Below are 11,725 nucleotides of genomic sequence, written 5' to 3'. Positions count from 1 at the left end.
AGACTTAAGAGGTCAAATATACTCTCTTAGATAATTTTAAAGTTAAACAACAACCCTAATAAAATCACTTTCATCTAATAGAACCCATTGACACTAAAATTAGTTATTTTGGTAGTCAGAATCAGTGTCCACTAAGATGTTCTCTCTTTACCATTGAATCCAACAACTATCTCTCCCCTCTCTCAAACTAGGTGTTGCACTCAAAACGACATTGGGATCTCATAAATTAAAGGGAAGATTGGGAGAAAATGGAGTCATTATCTAGTAATTAAGGGAAATTAAAAATTCTAAAATGTGCATTGGTTTCAAAGATTCAGATAAAGGGTTGATTATACTTAAAAGAATATAGACAACACCCTTACCACATCCTTTCAAAACAAAAGTTAACATTGTCATGGATTCTCTCCTAAATTAGATTCCATTATTTGTCTAATTTATTTTTGATCTTATTCATAATTTATTTTAATTAATTTATTTATTTATAATGTTTTGCAAGAAAACTCTATGTCCATTCCTAAAAATAGGATACTCATTGATTAGGTCATTCGATAAAATTAACAATTATCAATTAATTAATTAAAAAAATAAATTATTTCCTTAAGCATTTTTAACTTCAAATGATAATCTTTTGATATTATATTATAAGTATCCATATACAAGACCCATCAAGAATATTAAGTAACTCACAAAAAGATCCACCTGCCAATCAATACACCTAACCCTTGCAAACACTTTTAAGATGAGTGCTTATTTTCTAACATGGGATAAACTTCCTCTATTTTCATTACAAACTATACCAAGGTTTAGGATATATATATATATATTTGGACAATTAATACATAAGTTGGTGACTTTAGTCTTATACCAGAATAATATATTAGGATAATTATGATTTTGTAAAGTTAAATTTATTATTGAATTGATTAGCTTTAAACACATATAATGTATGTGTGTTTGTGATAAATCCAAATTTAATAGGAACTAAACTCCTTTAAAAGGCCATAAAAAAACCTAAAAGGTCCAAAAAAATCCTCATGGGCTCAGGCTACCAAGGTGCATGACCTTAGGCATGGTAGTCCAAGTCCATGTTGGGCGTACACCACGACATGGTGCACGCCCACCTTGCTAGGCGTGCTGCCTGAAACCCACATGGGTTTGGGGTACCATGTGTAAGACTAACGAGCCCAACACTCCCTGAGAATTTTTTCAAAACCTCCTGCGGGTCTCTTAGTATTTTATATTGATTCAATAAATATTACTTTAAGTAGAATACAATTCAAAATATCGTAAGGAAAAAATTACACTTTAACCCCTCCTCTCCATAAAAAGACAACCTCGTGGGCTACAAATATATCATGAATCATTCAAATTCAAGGTTCACAATCTCTTTATTCTTAACACTTTAAGTATACATGTTTTGAGAGTCTGTCTTTCTAAAATATCATTATATTTTATCTCTCCACAAAGTTACTCATTTAAGCATTTAATAGGCCCCCACATCCATTAAAAGGTTTTTTTTGCAGGTACATTTTATTTTACCAAGCACTACCAGCTACCAATCACCTAAATTTTTCATATCAAGCCATCAGATACCTTGTCGAGAGAGAATGAATCATATTACTTGAATTTAGTGATTAACTGATTATCCAACATATCAATATTTTTCCTAACCATTTGGATTTTAGTACTCATAAGTTTGTAATAAAAAAAAAAGACAAATATCTTACTTTCAAAAATATAATTTTATAAAAATCCTCTATAAGTGGAAACATAAAAATTTATAAATTTTTAAGAATAGTGTTTTCAAAAAGTAAGTTGCAATGAGAAAATAGAGTTTTCTAAAAAATAAACCTCTTTTAGCCAAAGGTGAGATGTTCTAAGAGTGGCTATGGTTTGTTAAAAAATTAAAAATTATTTTTATATATTTTTTGAATCATTTTAATATAATAATGTAAAAAATAAATTTTAAAAAATAAAAAATATTATTTTAATAAATATCAAAAGTCAAAACAAAAAACACATTTAACCAAAAAAAAAAAGAAAAAAAAAAAAGAGGTTACATTTTGATTGGTCTAAACACTCTGGAGGAAAGTGATTTTTCTGGATCCGCTCTCATCGGGAGACAAGACATGTGGGGCTGCTATATTGCCTTGGACTTTGTGAAAATGTTGGACCAAAGCTGAGATAGAAGTAGCCTCCTGTACATGCCTCACTGCCCTGTGCCTTCATGCTGGAACAGTAATCAATTCAAAAAAACAAAAACAGAAGAGCCCACCCACCTCCCCCTACCGACAAAAATTAATCCGGGCTTTATTCCCTGTTTATTGTCCTTTTATATTTATTTATTTATTTATTTATTTCAATACTCTTAAATATATTATATATTATATCTTGATCGAGATCTTGTCTTCTTAAATATATTATTCTAAATATTAATGGCAATAAATGAGATGAAAATGAAGAAAAGAATCCTTCATCTTAAGCATGGAGATCTAAAAGGGAGAAGAAAGTCAATAGAAAGTGAAAAAAAGCAGAGTCTCCTTGTGTACGGACTATCCAGCTACAGATTACGCTTTCCCTTTTTGTTTTTCTTATGATATCTTCCCGTCCCTGCCGTGTTTCCATTTGGAGAAGAAGCAATATTTGGTGAAACTGTCCGGCAGTGGCGGTGGTGCTTGAAGCCAACTCAAAACACAGAGGACTCGTTTCTGGATGTTGTGAGGCAGATTTAAGCTTAGTTTTAATTTCATTATCTGTGAAAGTTTAAGGAATTTAAATCTTGAAAGAAATGTGTTTTTTAAATTGATTTTTTTTCATTATTTATTTATGTATTTCTTTTCGACAGGACATGTCTTCTTCTTTATTAAGAGCATTGTTTTTTTAATGGAAACTCAAAGTAATTAAAGTTTATATCTTCTAAAAAATATCATTAGTTTGAAATGATGAGGAGAAAAGAATTATTTATTGATGCAAAACTCCCATTTTCATATTAATTTCTTTTTATAAATACATGTACTTTATATTAGCAGCATGTTTTTTTTGAAAAAAAATTTATCGAAATCTAAAATGCAAGTTTAAAAAAAATAATAATATCATCATAATTTTTACATGGATGTATGAAAAAAAAAGAATAACTCATTTACGAAAACTATATAAAAAATTAACAATTCACACACTATCCTCTTCAAATATTTATGTTCAATTTTCTTTTTAGAATTTGTTGCATATTGTGCTCATATATAATTATTAACAAAGGTATTGCAAATATAGCTATAGAAACTTCTAATCTTAAGTAGAAAGTACGTAATCATATGATTTTTTAAATAATATTGTAATTATTAACTTAAGAAGGAATTTATTTAAAATTAAAAAAAAATGTTTCTCGATTTAGGAGGCTAGACGCTTGCTGGCATGGAAGACCAAACCCACATTCTTGACTTTTTTTTATTTTTTAAATTGAACGGACGACATGTTGTCTCCTGTAATAATCTCTAGCAGCTGTAAAATCATAATAGAGTTTTTGAACTTTCAAAATCTAAATTTCAAATTATTACTATCTTAAAACACACCAAAACATCCAAAAAAGTCTCAATAACTCCACTTCTAATCTCGAAACATCTTCTAATAATTTTAAAATTTTAAAATCAGACCAAATCCAAAAGATATTCACAAACGCTGCTTTTTTTTTCCAGTATTGTTAAAGGGTAAAAACCATTTTTATTGAATCTTCCTCTTCGGAATGAATTTATTAACATCAATATTGTCTATTTTTATGTTTGGCCTAATTCTTTTTCTCTCCTCTCTCTTTTTTCAACGATTTCCCCTCTTTTCTCTTAGAGTCTAGAGATAGTAACATGATAAATATAGAGTTTAAAGATGTGAATGCAAACATGTAAAAGCATAATGAAATGCATGCCCTCATGCCTCTTCAATTCCATCTCGTGAGCTTCTTTTGCCCCCAAATCGTACAATGTCCCCACTTATCTTGCATTAAAAAAGAATCCCATGAATCAAATCAAATCATACTAATTGTGAAAGAAATTTCATGGTGTCTCTAATGTGACAAGACATCATCGGTTGCTTCAATATTACCAATCACATATTTATAACCCAATTACTTTCACTTGTTTTAAATCTCGATTCCAAAATAGATATAGTTTGATTCCCTTTTGAACATGAGATTGACCTATTTACTTACCCTTTTTATGCACCAAATATATATATATATAAAATAAGGATTTCATAGTTAGAATGCACCGTATGATTCTTCTCCGAACCGAATGCGAGGACATGGACGTTGGTGGATCCATTCTTAATGGGCCGTGTTAGTCCAGCTTAACAGGCTATTCATGAGTCCATGCAAAGATTTTGCACTTTTGTTTTGGAAATTTGGAATTGGGAGATTCCCAATAGATAAAAAGTGCGTTTGTCTTCCTAATGGAAAATACATGGGAAAAGTTTTACAATAATTGTAGAATAATGATGATGATAATATATCTTGGTGATGGTGATAATGGTAGTTGGGGGTGGAAGCAATGGTGAGTTTATGGCAATAGTAAAGTAGTTATGATTTTTTAAAATAATTGGATGATATTATAAGAAATTTAAAAAATATTTAGGGTTGAAAATATTTTTTAATAAATAACATAAATTTAAACACTTCGACCTCTCCCCTCTTTAAAAAGCAAGGATATAGTAAAGAAATATGGGCTCACATGCCCAATGGACTTACTTAGACTTAACCCATTTTATGACCGCTCCCCTCTATAAATAGGGACACAACTAGCACTTTCAAAGTGAAACCCTAGTCACCAAACGTGACGGCTGGACGCAGCACACACACAAGTCTCTCTTCTATCTCAAGGTAATCTCCTGCTATTTTGGTTGATGATAACGAGATTGTTGTAGTTGGGAAGCAAAAAAGATTTCATATGTCAATGAAACCTGAGTTAATGCTATCTGGTACTACATTTTTGCTTCCAGGAATGTTGACATGGGCACAAACAAAAAGTAGAGAACTTTCATATTTGTTTCAATGGCTGCCTTTCATTGTATTCAAGCTCTAAGAGTCCCATCAAGAACCCATGTTTTCTTTCCTATTGGGGATCAGAACAGATATAATATTATCAACAAGAAGCAAAGGGGTTTTCTAGTTTTTGCTTCTGCTGATAAAAAATCTGATAAAGAGATCTATCTTAAATCAAAGGTACTTCAAAAAGAAATGCGTTTATGCTTGTAATGATATGTTTTTATAGTTTCTTTTATTTTTGGGATTGCCCAAGATTTTACAACCAGACATAAGTCAGATGTCTACCGTGTTTATTGTGGTAGAGATTGTTACATGTCTGGAAAATTGAAGAGAGAGAAGGAAATTTGATTAATGGGGTTCCCACTCGTCATTTAACCCTCTTGAAAGTGTCCATCGTTGCCCAATAACATTTTGATTGTTATTTGAGCTACATCTGGACACTACATGTCAAATTTTATTTTGCACATATTCGACTGCATGTCATTTGGTAATGTGACCTTGAGCTCTTTATCAAAAAATAACCTGAAAGTCTGTTTTGTGAATAGAAGAAACATGTCAGACGAAATACCATTTACATTTTTGAACAATGGTGTCTTTGTGCTGATAATATATGCAAATAGATGTGTCTTTACTTTTCCATTTTCGTTTTTGGTGATACATGCAATGGATATACATAACTTACGCAATTTTATATGGTTTGTATATATCAACTTTGCTGGCAGTGAAGAACCATAGTCGAGAGTTCACGTGATTTCCCCCCTGTATTTCCTTGTAACTTTTGGTTTCTTTAAAAACTATGATGATGATCCGGCTTAAATGTTGCTGTTTTGGCATTTTGGTTTAATGGTTGGTTCAATTTGTCTGTGAAGATGATTTCCACCCAATGAACGTGACATCGTAAACAAATCAACTCATGTATTTATTTCTCATTTGTTAGCTCTATATGATATCAGACATAAGTCAGATGTCTACCGTGTTTATTGTGGTAGAGATTGTTACATGTCTGGAAAATTGAAGAGAGAGAAGGATATTTGATTAATGGGTTTCCCACTCGTCATTTAACCCTCTTGAAAGTGTCCATCGTTGCCCAATAATATACATTTGATTGTTATTTGAGCTACATCTGGATTCTACATGTCAAATTTTAGATTGCACGTATTTGGTTTCTTATATTTTGGGAATGTGACCCTGGCCTTTTTGTCTTTTATAAACTTCAAACAAGGGCCATGGATTTAAGCTTGTGGCATTTTGATTTTAATAGCTTCTTCTTCTAGTTCTAGCTAGCTGGTTGCTGCGACATAAGGAAAACGTTCAACGTTCAGAATGGGTAGTTTTTGAGGATTTGGACTTTTATGGGGATTTAGGTAACACATGCATATGAATAACCAGAATTCTCAATAGCATTGGAAAAAGTACCAACATAATAAGAATTAAGGAATATTAACAACAACATACTCATTTTAGGGTAAAGTAGTACCACTAATCCAATTATAGAGGTAGAGGCCGGTAAATAATCATAATGGTAAACCGGAGCCACCGGTTGGCGGGACTTCCAACTTCCAAAAGAGGAAGATCAATCAAATTGATTCATGAGAGGGGGGTCTTTCCTGTAGTAGTTGGAGTTGGAGGTGGGGCACACCGGCTGGATCCTTCCTTGTGTATAAATGAAATGTATTTGCCGGTTCTGGTCAACGGTCACGCTGTCTGGTCAATCCAGTTCTTCTTTTATAAAATAGATGCCGGTCTTTGGGGTCCTCCGTTTACCAAATCAATGTGAGCATGATTTCCAGCCAACGGAAATTAAATTCTTTTTTTTTCCTTTTCTTTTTCCAGAGGTGGTACGTGTTAATAATTTGAGCTGTTCTATTATTCCGAACCTTGTCTAATCTGAACTAGAAGGAAATCTCATCTTTTGTCGCCCTGAACTGTTAATCTGCTTTGTGCTCATTGATTGTTTAAATATACGTCAAATTATTTATTTATTTGTATAAATCTGTCTGACTTTCCTATACAAAAAATAGAGACATCTAATTGTCTGATTTTTTAGGTCGAGACATTGTTAGACAGTGTAAAATGGGACGACAAAGGTTTGGCAGTGGGCATAGCTCAAAATATTGACACAGGAGCAGTATTAATGCAAGGCTTTGTGAACAGTGATGCACTCGCTACAACAATTTCCTCTCAGAAGGCAACATTTTATAGCAGGTCACGTTCAGCTCTGTGGACAAAAGGAGAAACGTCGAAGAATTTTATCAATGTTCATGACATCTATCTTGATTGTGACCGTGACTCTGTATGTTAATCCTGTAGTTGGAATACATTAACTGTCATCTTTTCTTGTGCTTGGAATTGGTTTAAATGTGTTCTTTTTCAGATAATTTACCTTGGGAAGCCGGATGGACCTACCTGCCACACAGGGTCAGAAACTTGCTACTACACATCAGTCCCTGACTTGTTAGAAAATAAACAGGTGACTATATCCAATCACTTCTATTTTATTTTATTTATGAATGATGTCCCCGTTTATTTTATTTCTATATATATTAAATTTTGATCATTGATGGCAGGTTGATGGAAATAAGTTGGCGCTGACAACTTTGTACTCGTTGGAAACAATAATTTCCGAGCGCAAAGCTGAATTAGCATTGCCACAAATTGGAAAACCCTCATGGACTAAACGATTACTACTTGATCATGACTTACTCTGCTTGAAAATCAGGTACTTAGCTTTATTTGAATTGATATGTAAGAGTTCCTATCCTCCTGCTCTTGAGAAAGCTACATATAGATCTCAGAACTATTAAGAACATCAAATTTCAGGGAGCTGTTGCATCCTCTACTTTGTTAATTGATTGTCCAGTTTATTTCACTACTAAATGGAATTGACTGATGAATTGCGCTGAGCATTAAGGTCAAGATTTCTGTTAATGTCTTCAGTTTTAGATCTTACTGTCCTGTATTATGCTTTACAGGGAAGAGGCAGATGAATTATGCCGAACACTAGAGGACAATGAGGACCAAGCACGTACTGCCGATGAAATGGGGGATGTACTTTATCATGCCATGGTTCTAATGGCAGTTAAAGGTGTAAAAATAGAAGAGGTGCTAGAAGTTCTACGGAAGAGATTTTTTCAGTCAGGTATCGAGGAAAAGAGAAGTCGTGGGTAGGCAAGCTAGGCGTGATAACCGGTGTTTATGGATTTGTGCTGTTTGTGGTCTTGGCTTCGGAATCTGTTGTCACGTTTTGTAACTTGAGCTGTTTAAATGATTTGCAAAATCTTTGCATTGTCCAATTCTCGCAATTATTTCCCTTGTAATCATTTGAGAAAGATAAATAAGCACCATCTTGATGATCTGCAGTCTACAATCTAGTTTTGTATATAGGCTTTGCTTCCCAAATCCTGGGGTTTTATATTTTTTTTTATTGCCGCATTAACTTGAAGCAATCATTCATGCACTTCATTTTCATCTAGATCTCTTAAGATTTTAGTCTTCGTTTTGGTTATTGATTTTTTTTTAGTTGATCTTCTTACATGCATACAAGATATCTCATGTATGTTAAGTACAGAAGATCATTGTAAATAATCAAGAACTCAAGACAAATTGAATGAATAACTTAACATTGAAAACAACTGTCATTGAAAACAATAGTGTCTGGCTTCTTATAGCCTTACATAAGTCCTAACTGAATGAGTAATAATAATACATTATATGTAATTCTTAACATTCCCTCCCTTTAAACTAATTACTGAATACAGACTCCCTGTTGTTGTCGAAGTTTCAGAAGTTTCAGAAATGCCTCCAGCTTAAGTGGTTTAGATCGTACTTGATCTTGAGAACCACAATGCACACACATCAATGTGATTACTATGTCCATGCATAACACGATTTTATAAAAGCTTGATAGTTGAACTGTTATCACATATCATAGTGGTGCAATCATCTTGTGCATGATTCAACTGCTTTAGAATCCTTCTCATCCATACTGCTTGGCAAGTACAGGTTGCGGCTGCAACAAATTTAGCTTCAGTTATTGAAAGAATGATTACAGGTTGTTTCTTTGAGGACCAAGAAACTGCTCCTCCACTTGGCATAAAAACATAATTAGATGTGCTCTTTCTATCATCTAAGTTTCCTGCATAATCACTATAAATGAATGCAACCAATTGTTTGTTCCCATCTTTCTTGTAAAATATTCCATAATTAGCAGTGCCCTTCAAGTATCTTAGTGCTCTCTTTGTAGCCTGTAAGTGAAGTTCTGTTGGTTTAGCCATAAACCTGCTAATAAAGCTCACAACAAACATCATATCTGGCCTTGTAGCAGTGATATACATAAAATTACCTACCATTTATTTATAGTAAGTCTCATCAATTCTGTTACCTTTTCTATTTTTCCTAATTTTAAAACTAGGAACAATAGGATTCATCATTGCATTGCTTTCTTCCATTCCAAAACGTCTCAGAACCTCTATTGCATATTTTCTTTGACAGATATAAATCCCATTATCCTTCTGTAACACTTTTACATCTAAAAAAAACCTCATCTTTCCTAAATCAGTCATATCAAATACCTTCATCATTGATTTCTTAAACTCTAACATCACTTGCTCATCATCCCCAGTAAAAATCAAGTCATTGACATAAATACTTACAATTAAGATTTTACCTCTACCGATTTGTTTGACAAACAAGGTTTGCTCACTGATGCACTTCTGGAACCCTTCATGAGTAAAGTGAGCCTTAATGCGACTAAACCAAGCTTGAGGAGCTTGTTTTAGTCCATACAAGGCCTTATGCAGTTTGTAAACTTTGTGCCCACCTTCCTTCTGCTCATAGCCTTTTGGTTGCTCCACAAACACATCCTCGCTTAATTCTCCATGGAGAAAAGCAGATTTAACATCGAGTTGATCAATAGGCCAATTTCTCTGAGCAGTTAGAGCAATGATCATGCGAATAATATCCATTCTTGCAATTGGAGCAAATACCTTTGTGTAGTCCACACCATATTGTTGAGCATAACCCTTTGCAACTAACCGGGCTTTGAACTTATCCATCTCAGCAAACTCATTAAGCTTGGTCTTGTATATCCATTTTACTCCAATCTTCTTAGCTCCAGCTGGTAATTTAGTCAAACTCCATGTTTTATTTTTCTGAATTGACTATATTTTAGCATCTATAGCTTCCCTCTACTTGTAACTTTTCACTGCCTCTTCATAGCTTAATGGATCAACAAAAGTTACAAGTGCTATATTCAGCTTAGCTTCTTCCTCTGATAATCCTTCTCCAAAGACATAGTCTCTCATCCAAATAGGAGCAGTTATTTCTCTTCTTTCATGCAGATTGACATCTTCTTCACGTGTTGTGTTTGAAGAAATATTTCCCGAGCCTTCAATATCATGTCCATTTGGCTCTACCCCTAAGCCTTCAATATCACCATTTGTCTCTGCACCTTAACAACCATTTGTCTTATCTTCATCAGTTTCACTTTCTTCCCCCCATTCTAAGTCCATTTGTAATTGCTTTATGTAACTTATATCCCAGTCTCAGTGTTTCTCTTCTTAAAAAATTATGTCCCTGCTAATTACAATTTTCTTTGCAACATGATCATCCAACCTGTAACCTTTGGAATTTTCACTCACTCTTAGTAGTACACAACAAAAGCTCTTGTTTTCCAGTTTGGTTCATCTTGCATTAAGTACATGGATATGTGCTACACATCCAAACACTCTAAAGTGTTCAACTGAGGGCTTCACTCCACTCCATGCCTTTTCTAGAGTCATGTTTTTAACTGTAAGAGTGAGACATTTATTCAACATATATATAGTCTAGTTTACTGCTTTAGGCCAGAAGGTTTTGGGAATTTTCTTTTTTGAAAGCATGGACCGCACCAAGTTCATCATTGTCCTATTCTTCCTCTCATCCACTCTATTTTGCTGAGGACTGTAGGCTGTGGTGAGCTGCCTCCTGATTCCATTTTGCTTGCAAAACTCATTGAATTCCATAGAGTTGAATTCACCACCTCTATCAGTTCTTAAACACTTAATAAATTGTCCAGTTTCCTTTTCAACAGACTTTTTAAAATACTAGAAAAACTGGAAAGCTTCTGATTTTTCTACTATAAAATAAACCCATGCTTTTTTACTATAGTCATTAATAAAACATAACGAATACCCTTTCTTGCTATTTGAGATTGATGTGATTGGGCCACAAATGTCAGCATGAATGAGTTGTAGCCTCTAAGATGCTCACCACTAGCTTTTTTTTGGGATGGAATCGCTATGCTGCTTACTAACGATACAGGCAGTGCACATTGTAGTTGATGCAGGAAGTTGTGGTAATCCTCGAACCATTTTCTTGTATTGCAAGGTTCTTGTCCTTTATGACTAAGATGACCATATTTGTAATGCTATAGATGTGAAAGATTTTGTGCATGTGCATGTGCATGAAAATAGGAAGTTTCTTTGACTTGAGCCCTTGCCATTAATACAAAAATTCTATTAACTGTCATCTTGGTTTGAATAATCAAACCTCTCACAGGATGGTAGATTTTGCACATCCCTGTTTTGATAAGAATCACTAAACCTTTTTCTTGTAACTGTCATACACTTAGAAGATTATTCTTCAATTTAGGTACATAAAACACATAAGTGACAACATGATGAATGCCATCCAAATACAACTTGACATTTCCTTTCC

At 33.6% G+C, this 11,725-nt stretch overlaps 1 protein-coding gene across 2 annotated transcripts; it reads left to right on the top strand.

Annotated features, from left to right (window-relative positions):
- Positions 1-4,745: 4,745 nt before the first annotated feature.
- LOC18095493 (histidine biosynthesis bifunctional protein hisIE, chloroplastic) lies at positions 4,746-8,382 on the top strand. Of its 2 annotated transcripts, XM_006370092.3 has the most exons (6): positions 4,775-4,864; positions 4,984-5,206; positions 7,077-7,322; positions 7,404-7,499; positions 7,597-7,748; positions 8,002-8,382. In XM_006370092.3, the coding sequence occupies exons 2-6, from the start codon at positions 5,036-5,038 to the stop codon at positions 8,195-8,197; spliced, it is 861 nt and encodes a 286-aa protein (XP_006370154.2). In that variant the 5' UTR covers positions 4,775-4,864; positions 4,984-5,035; the 3' UTR covers positions 8,198-8,382. The 2 variants fall into 2 exon arrangements, with proteins under 2 accessions (XP_024449524.2, XP_006370154.2); XM_024593756.2 differs by lacking the exon at positions 4,984-5,206 and having other exon boundaries at positions 4,746-4,864.
- Positions 8,383-11,725: the final 3,343 nt, after the last annotated feature.

Source organism: Populus trichocarpa, chromosome 1 (genome assembly GCF_000002775.5).
Source record: "Populus trichocarpa isolate Nisqually-1 chromosome 1, P.trichocarpa_v4.1, whole genome shotgun sequence".
Taxonomy (NCBI): Eukaryota; Viridiplantae; Streptophyta; class Magnoliopsida; order Malpighiales; family Salicaceae; genus Populus; species Populus trichocarpa.
Note: the sequence above shows the minus strand (reverse complement) of the source record. Positions and strands in the feature narration are given on the sequence as shown.